Source organism: Bos taurus, chromosome 18 (genome assembly GCF_002263795.3).
Source record: "Bos taurus isolate L1 Dominette 01449 registration number 42190680 breed Hereford chromosome 18, ARS-UCD2.0, whole genome shotgun sequence".
Taxonomy (NCBI): Eukaryota; Metazoa; Chordata; class Mammalia; order Artiodactyla; family Bovidae; genus Bos; species Bos taurus.
Genome location: NC_037345.1, coordinates 25,868,146 through 25,882,542, shown reverse-complemented (window position 1 = coordinate 25,882,542; position 14,397 = coordinate 25,868,146). Strand labels below are relative to the sequence as shown.

The 14,397-nt window shown below is 54.4% G+C and overlaps 1 protein-coding gene across 3 annotated transcripts in view; it reads left to right on the top strand.

Moving 5' to 3' along the window:
- CNGB1 (cyclic nucleotide gated channel subunit beta 1) overlaps positions 1–14,397 on the top strand; it is a 68,713-nt gene continuing 54,316 nt past the window's right edge. The window contains 13 exon segments of one of the 3 annotated variants that reach the window (NM_001135641.1): positions 1–51; positions 2,351–2,508; positions 3,571–3,628; positions 3,938–4,010; positions 4,807–4,927; positions 5,032–5,077; positions 5,486–5,522; positions 7,016–7,091; positions 7,333–7,372; positions 7,728–7,887; positions 8,882–8,957; positions 10,143–10,179; positions 12,111–12,136. In NM_001135641.1, coding sequence (NP_001129113.1) covers positions 2,359–2,508; positions 3,571–3,628; positions 3,938–4,010; positions 4,807–4,927; positions 5,032–5,077; positions 5,486–5,522; positions 7,016–7,091; positions 7,333–7,372; positions 7,728–7,887; positions 8,882–8,957; positions 10,143–10,179; positions 12,111–12,136 — 900 coding nt within the window. In that variant the 5' untranslated portion in view covers positions 1–51; positions 2,351–2,358. 3 annotated transcript variants of the gene reach the window in all.

The window sequence follows — 14,397 nt, the reverse complement described above, 5'->3', positions numbered from 1 at the left end:
GAGAGAAGCAGGAAGAAGGCAAGTCCTGGCTGGTGGACGGCATCCGAGCAGGTAACTCAGGGTGAGGTGGCAGCTCTGTGGGACCCCTTCCATGCTCTTCTCCCAGCAAGGCATTTAGACATGGAGAATCTGGCAAGGCTAGAAACCTGAGGCTTCTATTTTTCCCTGTGAGGCTCAAACCTTAGTGAATCTCCAAGGCAGCTTGTGAAATATGGATTCCAGGTCCTGCAGAGTGTTTACAGGGGCCTAGGAATCTGTATCCCCCCAGCTTCCCTGGAAGATTGTGAAAGGCTGGTGGTCCAGGTACCATTGTTGCTCTGAGTATCACTCCCAGGCCCCCTTCCTGCCTATGCCTCCCTCATCAATGTGAAATCAGCAGCAACAGGGCAAAAAGACGGGAGGGACCTGCACGTGTTTCTATCCAGGAGGAAATGGCTGGGGAAAGAAGGAAAATTGGAGTGGGGAAGGCTCCCCTAGTCATTTCCAAAAGGTTCAGAAACACAAGCCAGAATTGCTGCCTGCTGGGAAATGGCTCGTAGCACTGGGGTGCAGAAGCAGCCAATCCTGGGCAAATGTCAGCACCTCCAGGTAGACGTAGGACACTTGGAATCAGGCCAGACTGAGCATAAGCGCAGCTGGGTCACTTACTGGCTGTGTTACTTTGGGCAGGTCTCCTGACCTCTCTGTGCCTCCATTTCCTTAGCTATAAAGCGGTGATGAAAAAATGCTTATTTTCCTGAGGCTGAGGAGGAGGCGGAGGTGAGAACAAGGATGAATGATCGTGGCTTATGGAGCTGCCTGTGCCTGGCTGGGGTGGTGAAATCTGCCATCCTAAACATGCCATGTGGGGTTCTGCCAACCTTGGAAATCAGTGTCGACACCCCCACACCCAACAAGGAAAGGGAAGACCAGAGATGTCATGTCTGGCCCAGGTTCACATTGTTGGCAGCTGAGCCAGGGATCTGACCCCCTCACTAAGAGCGGTGTCCCCAAACCATAGCTTCACTTAGGAGGAGTTGGGCCGCTGATGCCAGAGTGGAGACAGAAGTCGGGGCTGTGAGCAGAAGGGCAGGCAGTGTGGAGCTGGGCCCTGGGGCAGGGATCCTGGGCCTGTGATTGCCCTTTGCAGCCCTGGACCAGGGTCCTTGGCAATGGAGGGACAGAGAAGCACTCTAATACCTTGGCTGCCCATGGCCAGGGGAAGGAGGCCACACCATGCCAGCACAGCCTCAAAAAGGTCCTATAAGGGCTGGGAGTTTGCATATATTGATCTGTGTGATACTCGCTGGGCTGGGCCATCCTGTGGGGGTGTAATCATAAGGTCAGGGCTGCCCATTCCCTAAAGATGTATAAAGCCAGAATCAGAACCCATGTAAGGTAGCTATCGCAGTAAACCACGAAAAAGGGTGCCTGTTATTTTATCTTAAAATTTTCTAAATCATGAAAATATATTAATTTTTATAATATATTAAACAAAAAAGTTATTTTCCATTCACATGCTGCTCATCATGTATTTTAAAAAATTTATAATGGGGTTCTGCTGAACATGATAATCTAAAATTAGCATTTTTGCTTGACATCCAATAATAGTCACAGCCAACATTTATTAAGCTCTCATCATGTGCCAGTCACTCTCATCAGTTTGTTTTATCCTCACGATTATCTCCACAAGATAGCTACTATTCACGTCCCCATTTTATAGACAAGCAAACTGAGGCATAGAGCATTTACTCGATTTGCTCATGACTGGAGTCCAGAGCATGTAGGTCTTTCCATGTTAGTTCAAATAGATCTATTTAAAATCAATGGCTCCATAATATTCCATTATTGGATATTTATTTAGTCTGTGCTCTGCTTACAGATGAACAATTAGGTACTTCCCAATAACCAGCCTCCTACAGGCTTCCCTGGTGGCTCAGCAGTAAAGAATCTGCCTGCAGTGCAGGAGACACGGGTTCAATCCCTGGGTTGGGAAGATGCCCTGGAGAAGGAAATGGCTACCCACTCCAGTATTCTTTCCTGGGAAATCCTGTGGACAGAGGAGCCTGGTGGTTACAGTTCATGGGCTCACAAAAGAGTCAGACACGACTTAAGTGACTACACAACACACGGATGGATATGTGGATATTTTTCATCTTTTTCTCTAACACAATCATGACCCACCTCTTTACACATATATGTGTGGGCTTGAATGCTTCTATAAGGAAAATACCTGGAAGTATAACTGCAAAAATGTACTTTAAAGATGGTGAGTGAAAAGGGAAACATGTGACTCACAAAAGCAGCCCATGAAAGGTGGGAGCAACCGCGAGCTCTCAGGGGATACTGAAGGACTTTTTGTCCCCTGCAGGTGTCAGGATGCTGGGCTGGGTCCAGAGGGTGCTGCCTCAGCCCCCAGGGACCCCTCAGAAGACCAAGCAAGAGGAGGAGGGGACAGAACCAGAGCCAGAGTTGGAGCCGAAGCCTGAAACAGCTCCCGAGGAGACTGAGCTAGAGGAAGTGTCCCTGGTAAGAACTGAAGGGCCAGGAAGGTCACGCTGGCCTCGCTGCTCAGAGAATCCCCAGCTTGGATCAGTTGCCCCCACCCAGCTTCCAGAACAGAGAAAGTTGGGGCCAAAGTGAAACGTGGGGGGTGGGGGTATCCTGGTTCTGTAATCAGCCAGATAGTAAACATTTTATGCTTTGTAGGTCACGCTATCTCTGTTAATTACTCAATTCTGCCACTGTAGTGTGAGAACAGCCATGGACAATATATAAATGAATGAACATGGTGGCTGTGTTCCAATAAAACTTTATTTGCAAAAACAATCACTAGGCTGGATTTGGCCCACTGGCCATTGTTTTCTAACCTCTAGAGTCTAAAACAGACCTAATCAAAGTAGCCAGGCCCTGAACCATTTGTTGCTAGTCCAGGAGGAGACCAGGAGCTTGCCAGAGATAAACCTACTATATATTAAGCACACTGCTTAGTTCAGCTGGTATTGTTTTGCAGTATGACTTTCTCCTTAAAGGAAGCAGTGTGTTGATATACACACTGCTGCAAACCTCTTAAACATTGTGGACCAGTAACAGTTTGCAGACTGCCACTGGTTCCTGGTCCACATCTGGGACAGCTCTAGATTTATGTACATATTTTGTGCACTTGTGCATGTATGCACATCTCTGTGTGTATTTGTGTGTTAATAGACCTGAAATAATGTGTTTATGAGTACATATTTGTGTGTCAGTGCAAAACCACAAGTATATTTGTATACGCCTATATATGTGTGTGTGTATGTTTATGTGACTGGCATATACATGTACATGTGTACAAACAAATATCTGTGTCTGGGTCTATATGCAAATGTAAGTGTTTGCACACTTGAGTGGGGCAGCTTTCTGGGCCAGGTGGTAGACCTGGGAGACACTTTGTCCCAGGTGGGAGGTGAGGCCCTAGGATTTCAGAGACCATTGTGAGAATAGAGCTGTTTGTTCCTGCTGGGGCTTGGTCATGGGTGGGTCAAGGGCTGCTCCGCCTGTACCAGGGCTGGCATCACTGGGGGCTCACATGGCCCTGTTTGACCCCTCCAGCCACCAGAGGAGCCCTGCGTGGGGAAGGAAGTGGCTGCGGTTACTCTGGGTCCTCAGGGTGAGTGCTGGAAGCCCTGGCCGGTGGGTGGGGGGAGGGAGGGAAGGGAGAAGGGCTGTATCCTCTGCTTAGAGCCCTGCAGCAGCCCATGAGGCTGGCAGACCCATTTCACAGATGAAGAAACTGAGGCTCAGGAAGCTAAGGGCAGACTCCTGGGGACTTTCTAGCTGAGCTGAGGTAGGACTGCAGGCTTCCAACTCCCTCAGGGTTCTCCCCTCCCCTCTCCTCTGCCTCTGACTTGACCTCCCCAGCAGGTAGAAACTGGCCTCTGAGAGGGTCTAGTCCTAAAGTCAGAGGGACTCTTTCCAGGAACCCAGGAGACTGCTCTCACTCCGCCCACATCCCTCCAGGCTCAGGTCTCTGTGGCTCCCGAAGCTCACAGGTACTACAGCACCCTCCCCTCTCCTCAGGGCCAGCCCCCCACCCAAGCTAGGGAGCCACTGAGGGGGCGGGGATGGCCACTGCTCTCTGGTCTGCAGTCATTCCCAAGCAAAGGCCCGGGTGACCTTAGGAATTGGCTGAGGGGAGCCTCGGGCAGAGGAGGGGGTTCTCCTGGGCCAAATCGACCATATGAACAAGAGAAATGGAGGCTGGGGACCAGAGATTTCTCAGTGATCAGGTGAAATGCAGATTTGGTGTGGCCAGAGCTTCTGATTTTCCACATGAAGACAGAAATCCAGACTTTCCCACGAAATCTCCCAAAAAGGTCACATTTTAGACCCTGGGTGGTTGCCCCAGTGAGCATGTGTGTGGTGGGGGGTGGGTGGTTGGCTTCAGATGGTGAGTCTGTGATTCTGTCTGGGCTCACAAGCTTCTGTCACAACACCCCACAGGAAACCCTCAACCCTTCCAGAACACAAGACACGAGCCAAGTGCAGGAGGGGCCCCCTGGAGCCAGGCTAACTGGGCACAAGGATAATTGGCTGATGTTTTACTGAGTATCTCAGCAGGGTGGGCTTCAAATGGCATGGGGCAGGCCTGGCCTCGCCAAGCATTGGTGTCCCCCATTTTCCAGAGATGAACACGAGGCTCTTGAAGGGAGTTGATGTGTCTGAAGAATCACAGTGGGAGATAGAGGCTTGGGGTTCAAACCAAGTTCTTTAGGATGCTGTGGACTGCCATGCTGACCAGGGAGGGGTTGGGGGCGTTGAGGGCAGGCCAGTCTCTCTGTCCCTCAGCAGTCCCAGAGGCTGGGTGCTGACCTGGCTCAGGAAGGGTGTGGAGAAGGTTGTCCCGCAGCCCGCCCACAGCAGCAGGCCCTCCCAGAACATTGCTGCAGGCCTGGAGAGTCCAGATCAGGTACTGCTGGGGTTGGGAGCTGCGGTGGGTCAGGGGGTAAGGGGCGGGACGGAGGTCAGCGCACCTGTATCCTTTGCCCACGTCTGTCTGTCTGTCTTTCTCAGCAGGCAGGAGCACAGATCCTTGGGCAGTGCGGCACTGGGGGCTCAGGTAAGGACAGGAGGCCGGATGGCATTATAGTGGTGGCTTTAGAGGCTGCTAGGACTTCGCTAGTGGCTCAGTGGTAAGGAGTCCGCCTGCCAATGCAGGAAATGCAGGTTCAATCCCTGGGTTGGGAAGATCCCCTGAAGAAGGAAATGGTAACCCACTCCAGTATTCTTGCCTGGACTATCCCATGGACAGAGGAGCCTGGAGGGCTATCCATGGGGTCGCAAAGAATCAGACATGACTGAGCAACTGAGCACTGAGGGGCTGCTGGGTTGGGCCCAGCTCTGGGGAAAGAGTCCATGGGGCCAGAGCTCATCTGTCTCAGGCCTGGTTCAAACCTGGGTTTGAGTTGGGTTGACCGGGGGCTCTGGGCAGGCCTCTTGCTGCTGACTGGCTTCTTTTCTTTTGCAGATGAACCCAGTGAACCCTCCAGGGCCGAAGACCCCGGGTGCGTCCCTGTCCCCGAGCGCCATTGTAGTGTGTGTGGTGGGCTCAGCATGCCCAGAGCCCAGGGTCCACCCCTACCTCTATGTATGACCTTGGACAAGCCTCTTGTCTTTTCTGGACCTCACTTTTGTCATCCACAGTATGGGGATGATGGGCCCTGTGCTGCTCATAGTTTTTTGTGTTCATTACTGGGAGATCCTTGGATAGGGGCCAAGGCAGGGGTGAGCTGCTTAGGGGTGGGCCTTGTGTAGGTGGGTGCCACATGGAGGTGGGTGCCCAGAGGCAGGATCTGGGCCACCATGGGGGACAGTAGGGTGCCCAGTTGGCCTCACAGCTGGCCACAGCTTCTGACTTCTCAGGGTGCTTCCCTGGTGGCTCAGACAGTAAAGAATCTGTCTGCAATGCAGACGTGGGTTCTATTCCTTGGTTGGGAAGATCCCCTGGAGACAGGAAAGCTAACCCACTCCGGTATTCTTGCCTGGAGACAAGCCTGGTGGGCTACAGTCCATGGGGTCACCAAGAGTTGGACACGACTGAGCGACTGATACTCTTGCTCCAGTTGCTCTGACTTCTCAGAACTGACTGAGAGGGTGGCAGGCTGGGTGGTGACTGTGGCAAATGGTGGAGCCCATGTCCTACTCCTGGGAGGGGCCTCACTGAGCTCCACCTGCCTGTGCCTTGTTAGACTATCGGGTCCCTGAACTCAGGTGTGTTTGTCTAGGTCACTGCCAAACCCCTAGTGACCAGCACAGTGCCTGCTGTACAAAGCCGACTGAGCACAGGAGAGATGAATGAATGAATATACAGTCACATACCATTCATACATTGATTCATTGCTCCCGCTTGCTTTCTATTTCTTTTGTCCCCTGGAGGCTGCCTAGGTCATGGGTCCCCAGGGTTATTCTGGAGACTAGTGAGACCAGTAAAGCCATTAAGGATGAAGGCATCCAGAGGACCTGCCAGCTTTCTTTTGGGCCACACCTGGGAGATGGGTTCCCCTGGGAGCATGGAGCTTCCCTGAAGAGAGTGGGGCTGCCTGGAATAGATGGATCTGGGGACCCAGTGTTTATCCCAGAGCCAGCTATGTAATTAGTGGGGCCCACTGCAAAATGAAAATACAGGATTAAGATGGTGACAATAGAGCATTAAACCAAACATGAGCCTTTCTAAGTATGGGGCCCTGTGTGACCACACTGTTCACATACCCATGAAGCCAGACTTCTCTGTGCCAGTCACAGGGAGCACCCCTCACCCCCATGCTGCATTCATGTCCGCAAGCAGCCCCAACTCTCATCTGCTGCCCAGGAGGCCAAGGCTGGGCCTGTGGTTCCAGAGCCTTGTCCAGCCTTGGGTCAGAATTTCAGTTTGGCAGAAGTCCCCTACCACTGGAAGCCCTTTAAGAGTATGCAGTCCCAGGTCCCCACTGTGCAGAACGGGAGCCGGGGAAGGGCTGATCACTTGAGTTTGCTCAGCTGACCGCTGGCCCCTCTGCAGGCCTGGGCCCTGGCTCCTCCGGTGGTTCGAACAGAATCTGGAGAAAATGCTGCCTCAGCCCCCGAAAATCTCTGAGGTGAGTTGAAAAGGGAGAGCAGGCAGCTGACTACCCAGGAAGGGCCCACCTACTCCAGCAAGTGCTCCTCACCCCTGGGACCCTTGGTGGGGGACGGGTGCTCTCCTCCCTGCAGGATCCTTAGTGGGGAGGAGTGGCTGCAAGAGGGGATACGGGTGGAGGGGAAGAGTGGGCGGGGCTGGCCAGGGCCTGAGCGCACCTGACCTCTTCCTCCGTCATGTCATTTCCTGTTTTGACCCAGGGCTGGAGCGATGAGCCTACAGATGCTGCCTTGGGTCCAGGTACAGGGAAGGGACCTGGGGAGGGGCTGCCTGGGATAGTCACAGACTGGGCTGGGGGTACAAATGGGACTCCAAGGGTGCTCGGGGAGTGGTTCAGCTTGCAGGGAACTGGCTGTTGTGGGAACTCTGAAACCCCTTCCCTAGTCCAGGCTGGGAAGCCGGGGACAGCCTCGTCAAGGCCTGGACAAGGCCCTGCACCTCAGCTCCATGTCTGTCTGAGGATGGGGGCAGTTAACATGGTCCCGAAGGGCTCCCCACTCAGTCACATTGGCACCTCGAATCTGGATCCCATGCCCTTAGGGGTTGCATGGAGCCCCGCCATGTCATCCTTACTCCCTTCCTCTCTGTTACTTAGAGCCCCCAGGACCCGCCTTGGAGATCAAGCCCATGCTGCAGGCCCAGGAGAGCCCCTCCCTGCCAGCTCCTGGCCCCCCGGAGCCTGAGGAGGAACCGATCCCAGAGCCCCAGCCCACTATTCAAGCCTCCTCCCTGCCGCCCCCGCAGGACTCTGCCAGGTGAGCCCCTCAAACACCTCTGCTTCCACAGGCAGCAGGCTCAGTGCCTGGCCCCAGCCCAGTACCGCACCCACCCACCCACCAGCCCCCTGCCCCCCCAAAACAAGTCTTTTAAATTAGAAAAGTAACACATGCAGCTGGGAGAAAATTCCAGCGGGTTTGCAGCGCCCCCTCCCTGGGCCATCACATCTGCAGCTTCTCCTGCTTCTGCACAATTCCGAGATGCAGACGAGCTCGGAGAACATTTCTCCTGCAAACGTACATACCCGGCAGCAGCAAACTCTAGATACGCTAGACTCTAGTAGTAGATTCCAGTTCATCTCACTTTTTTTTAACCTAAAAATATATCTTAGAGGTGGTTTTTACACATAAAGCTCAGTTCCACTCTTTCGGCAGCTGCATACTACTTCATTATACCCATGTACCAGCTTTTATTTAACCATTTGGTGGACATTTAGGTGGGTTTCCACTCTTGGAACAGATAATATACTTGTACAGGCATCATCGCGTTCATGTGCAAGAGAATCAGAGGAAATGGAGTTGTTGGCTCAAAGGATACACGCATTTAAAATCAGGATGGCTACTTCCCTGGTGGTCCAGTAGTTAGGACTCCACTCTTCCAGTGCAGGGGACACGGGTTCGATCTCTGGTTGGGAAATTAAGATCCCTCATGCCATGTGGCCAAAAAAATAAAATCAAGATAGGTACTGCTAAGTGCTCCCACCCTGGCAGTGAGTGAGGGGCTGGAAATGAATCTTAGAGGTGGGGTGGAGGGTAGCGGGGGACTGAGTTACTTGCTGGGGTCTGAACAGTCACCAGAGGCTCACCTGGGGAGGCCAGGGATGGGGCAGCGGTGTTCAGGCCTCGGCACTTGGGCTCTGGTTCATCTTCTGGCGGGTTGCTACCTGCCTTGGGGAGGGGTCTGACTCTAGCCTCAGTCTTCCTATGAGTTCTCCTGCCTGGACATGGCCCCTTCTCTCTCTCCCACTTGCAGGTTGATGGCATGGATCCTGCACAGGCTGGAGATGGCCCTGCCACAGCCAGTGATCCGTGGGAAGGGTGGGGAGCAGGTGGGTGCTGTCTGGGGGAGTAGGGGTCCTGGGTCGTGGTGGTGGGAGGGTCCTGGGAGCTCAGACAAGGGTGAGATTGTCCCTGGTCGGGGAGGGCACAGACGGAAGATGGGAGCCTACAACAAGAACTCAGCCCCCCTAGCCTGCCTGTCTGCATGGCTCATGTCCATTCCACATACACACACTCTCTGGTCACTGTAACCACAGTGACTGCCTGCCCGCTGGTCACAGTCACTGGGGAGGTGCTTCCATGGGGGGAGCAGGGAGGATGTGGGATGCAGAGGAGGAGCCTCCCAGGAGCATCAAGGAGGACTTCCTAGTAGAGGTGGCCTGCAAGCTGAGACCTGAAGGAGGAGTAAGAAGAGGGTGGGTGAAAATGAAGGGGCTGGTGTAGGAAGGGTCCTTTAGGCAGGAGGTCAGTATGCGCAAAGGCCCAGAGACAAGCAAGGCCCGGAATCTTCTAGGAAGAAGTGGGGCTCGTGGGAAGCCACCAGGCCCTGTGTGCATTTCTGACGATCTAGAGCTCCCACATGGGTTGGAGAGGGGAGCAGGGCACCCTACCTTGCCCTCTCCAAGAACCCGCCGCCTGGCCTTTCTCCTTTGGACACAATTGAACATTTTCATAGAAGCACCTGGAATGGGAGGCCTGGGTGGTAGTCCCCCTGTAGTGGAAGGTGGACAGGAAGCTCCAGGACTGCTTCCCTGCCGGCTGACCCCTCAGGCTCCATGTTTACACACCCTCTGTGGGCGGCAGAGGAAGGAACAGCTTTGGAGCTCCCCAAGAGGAGGGAAGGGGGGTGTCCAGCAGCAGGAATGATTAGTGGGTGAAGATGCACTGACTGAGTGGGGGTCTCTGAGGATGGGCTGGTGGGGAGAGGCCTGCGTGCAGATGGAGCTTTGAGAGAACCCTCAGGGGAGGATGGGAGAGGGTTTTCATGCATAGAGAACCAGAGAGAGGGCAACCAAGGCAGGTGCCCACCTGGGCAAAGGAGCTGAGGTGGGACCAGGCAAGCGGTGAGCCTGATAGGGGAATGACGAGTGCAGCGGGCCACTCTAAGGGGAAGGGAGTGTCTCGGGTGCTGTGAGGATACCCTCTTACTCCTGGCGTGCCAGGAGTGCTGACTGAAGCAGGAAGGCCGGTAAGGAGCCCACAGAAACTGTTTCCCCATTTCTCCCCCCATACAGGAGTCTGATGCCCCAGTGACATGTGACGTGCAGACCAGTAAGTGACACCTTAGTGGGTCCTTGTGTGCGTCTCTGTGGGGGTTGTTTGGTCTGAGTACGTATGGGCCAGGCAAGGACATGGGGATGGCTGGGGTAGCCAGTCTCCAGACCTGGAGCTGGGAGAGCCAACGCTCTGCAGGCCACACTTCAGGTCAGCCTGGCCAGGTAGCCAGAGCCTGGCCCAGAATCAGATGGTGGTTGGAGACCCCCTCCTGGGGACCGGGGAGCCGAGGGGATGGGCACATATTCAGGAACTTGGCCTGCCTTCCAGCTTCTATCCAGAAAAAATAATTCTGAGATCAAGTCAGATGAGCCTCCCTTCCTGCGAGGAAGCCCTGGAGAGAGTGTCCCATGGTCCCCTGGGCTAGTGGGTTTGGCTCAGCAGAGTCCCTGGTTATGGGGTGAAAGGAGAGAGATGGGCTTTCTATGGGGGTACTGGACGCCTTGAGCTGGGAGGGCATCCCCTTGCCTGTGGGGGGTATGTATTGCTTTTTATCTCAGCCCTGCAGGAGGACTGGGGCCTGGAGGGGAGGGCTGAGATCCAAAATCTGCTCTTCCTTCATGTCATAGCCTCTGGAAAGGCATGTGGGATATGGGGCACCCACACATCCATTCATGTGTTCATAAATGCTCATGGAGGGCTGCTCTGTGCCAGGCCTGTGATGAGAGATGGAGGTGAGCGGAGCAGAGTTCAGGTCAAGGGCAGTGGCCCTCTTTCACCCTGGACACAGGCCCTCAGAATGTGGGCCCTGGGTGTCCCAGAGCTGCCTGCCCCAGCCCCACTATGGTGGCCTTTATGACCCACTCCAGTATTCTTGCCTGGAGAATCTCATGGACAGAGGAGCTGGTGGGCTGCAGTCTATGGGGTCAGAGTTGGACATGACTGAAGCGACTTAGCGCACGTGGTCACTCCGACACAGGGCGGCACGCGCAGACTGGCTGATTGTGGAGCTCAGGCATGGGAGGCGATGGGGTTTGTATAATCATGGTAGTGTCGTGAAGGGAAGGCTCAGAGCAGAGTTCACTCAGTCTCGAGCTCACGGCCATGCTAAAGGGTGCAGAGCAGGGCTGCCCACGGCTATTGGGGTGGGCAGAAGGGCAGAAATGTGCCCAAGGTCACAGAGCAGTTGTCATGGGGCAGTGACTAGAGTCCCTTGGGCCCAGCAGCAGCTGCTTAGCCAGGCCAAGGTTAGAGGACCGGAAGCCCTTCCCTGGAACAGAGACCCATCCCCTCCACCCCCAGGGGCCAGTGAGAGATCTGAGGATGGACCCTCACCCCCCACCCACCCTCTGAACCCGCTCCCTGATCCTCTGAAAGCCAGCTGCAGGCAGGACCTAGCTGTGTGCCTGGAGCATGTGGGTCATGAATGAAACTAGGGGTGTGTCAGTTTCCTAGGGCTGCCATAACAAAGACCAGAAATGGATACCCTCAAACGGCAGAAATGTATTCTCTCTAAGTTCAGGAAGCTGGAAGTCTAAAACTGAAGTGTTGGTAGGGTTGGCTCTGGGGCTCTGAGGTGGGCACCATGCCATACCTCTCTCCTGGCTCCAGTGGCTGCTGGCTATCCTTGATGCCCCTTGGTGTCTAGCTGCCCTCCAAGCTCTGCCTTTTCTGTGTCTGCCAAACCTCCCTCTCATGTCTTCTATAAGGAGGTGTCATTGGGTTTAGGTCCCTCCCATTCTAAATCCAGCATCACTTCACCCTGAGATCTTTAACTAGTGATACCTGCAAAAACTCATTTCCCAATAAGGTCCCACTCACAGGTAACAGGGGTTAGGACTGGGATATAGTTTCTTGGGGTGAACACTGTTCAGATAAGGGTGACCCCTCCCCTGCCCGGTCTCCCAGATCCCCCCATCCTTTCACTCATTCACTCCCTCTGCCTGTCCACCCCGCCACCCACTCCTCTGTCTTCTCCTTTGTTTCAGGGGTGGTGGCAGCTGGAAGCCTCTGAAACAAAAGGGAAGGGAGCCTGGGAGAGCGCAGATGGACACATGGACAGATGGATGGAAGGAAAGAAGGGTACCCTGAAGAGAAGACCTGCTGGGGAGGGGAATGAGGTGGCCATTGAACTCCCTACCCTCCTTGAACCCCCTGCTGCCCACCCCCGCCACCAATCCCAGGCAGGGTGATGGGGAGCCAGTCCCAGAACTGCCTCTCAGAGACTAAGGCTGCCCTTTTCCACCTAAGCAAGGGGAAGGCCAGCCCGGCAGCCTGTAGGGTTTAGGCTGGACAGCGGGAAGACCTCCCACCAGAAGGCTGCAAGGACGCCCACGGGCATGGCTTTCAAAGGACACCCACACAGTTCTCAGGATGGTGCCTGACGCACTCAGCGCCCCCACGGGACAGTTTTTCCCGAAAGAGGATCTCCTTAGGCTTGGCCATGTTCTCCCCCTCCAAAATTTGGAGGCCACTAGTGGATGACATCACATGCTTTAACTGACATTAAAAGCATATAGTAGTACATCAAACTTGTGATTGCATGATGTTACTGCTCCGGGTAAGGCTAAAGGGAGTACTTAGGCTTGAGACGTGGGTGAATTAATATGGCCCGCATATTGGGGTTGTTGGAAGGAGTCAGCCAGGGGTCCTGAGCCAGTTGCCCTGGGTCCCAGCTGACCCATAAGATGTCTTTGTTTCGGGCAAGGAGGATTTTAAACATTGGCATTAGTTGTCAACATTGAAAAATCAGGTGGCTTGGCACAGAAAAACCTGGCTTCTCTTGACAACTGGGAATATCGGGCTGTCATGGTCCCACACTGTGTGTTGGGGACAGTCTGAGTGGCAGCTGCCACCTGAGAGCAGGTGGCACCCTCCACTCTCATCTCCCCAGCTACATAGGCCTTTGAGTTTTGAGACCCCCGAGGTCTCAGACTGGCAACGAGGGGAGGGCAAGCTGGTAGAGGGAACAGGGTGAACATATGCCTGGCGGTGAGAGTGTACAGGGAGAGGGCTGGGCACTTCAGCTAATCTGGAGCCCAGAGTCCTTGATGCAGAAAACTAGAAAAGTCAGGGCCTGATGTCAGGGGACTAGGCTGTAGGTGACGGGGAGCTGTTGGAGGTGGTCGAGCAGGGCAGTGACTTCACAGAGATTACTCTGAGGCCAAGCAAGCATCGGAGGCAGAGAAGGCCACTGAAGCAGGGGTTCTTGAACTTCAGGTGACATCTGGGGGTGGCTATGAAGAATGTCACACACCCAGACCTTCCAATTTAAAGAGTGGGAGCCTGATAATCTGCACTTTCAAGAAGCACCCACTTGCTCAGATGATTCTGACGGTGGTGTAGTGAAGAGGACCACACTTTGAGAAATACCCAGTTAGTGAGGAGTTAGTGCTTCAGGGGCCATAAGATGCGGGTCTGGGCTAGCGAGAGACAGAGAGAACGGGTGTCATGACCCAGTCGTGCCAGGGAGGATGGGGGTTTTAAGTCCAGGCCAGGGCTTTGCCAGCAACCCAGGGACCGGGTGGGCGGCTTGGCCTAGAATCCATGCCCCTGGGCTCCCTGTCAGGTGGTCTTAGAAGCAATAGCTCCCTCCCTGTATAGAGCTATCGACCTGCGCTGCTGGAGTCAGGACCCCATTTGGCTGCCCTGAAGACCACCCTAGGCTGGGAGGATACTGCACAGGAAGGGGTGTGCCCTGAGGCACTCCAGGGTGAAGTTTAAGCCCTGGATGGAGCAGCAGTTTCCATGTGAGTTTGAGCATCCATAGCGCTTCGTGGCTCCATCTGTGACCTGGGTGCCTGGACGGACCCTGGAAAAGCCGAAAGAGCTGAGAATCAGATGCCTGCGGAGAGGGTCCCACCTTACAGCTACAGGGACAGGAGGGCCCTGCCCCAGGATCGGTACCCCCTGCCTGCCTTTTTGACTGGTAATCTCAGGCACCATCCTCTTCTTTGGCTATAAAATGGGGACAGGCCTGGCACGAAGATGAAAGGAGAAAATGCTTGTAAAATGCCTACTCACTAATTAGTACCTAAAGAGAGAGGGTTAATGAGAGGGAAAGCAAGGATGTGAGCAAGGATGGCATCCAACACCTGTCATGGGGTGGCTGCCAGTGCCGGGCAGGTGCTTCTGGGGCATGCTTGTCACCTAGGATAGCACCTGGGAAGTGAGTCAGGGGACCTGGCCCTGCCTCTGGCATCCTGTGTGGCCTTAGACACAGGTCTAAGGTCTCTGGTCTATAAAATGGGGAGAGGACTGTTCTTACCCTGCAGG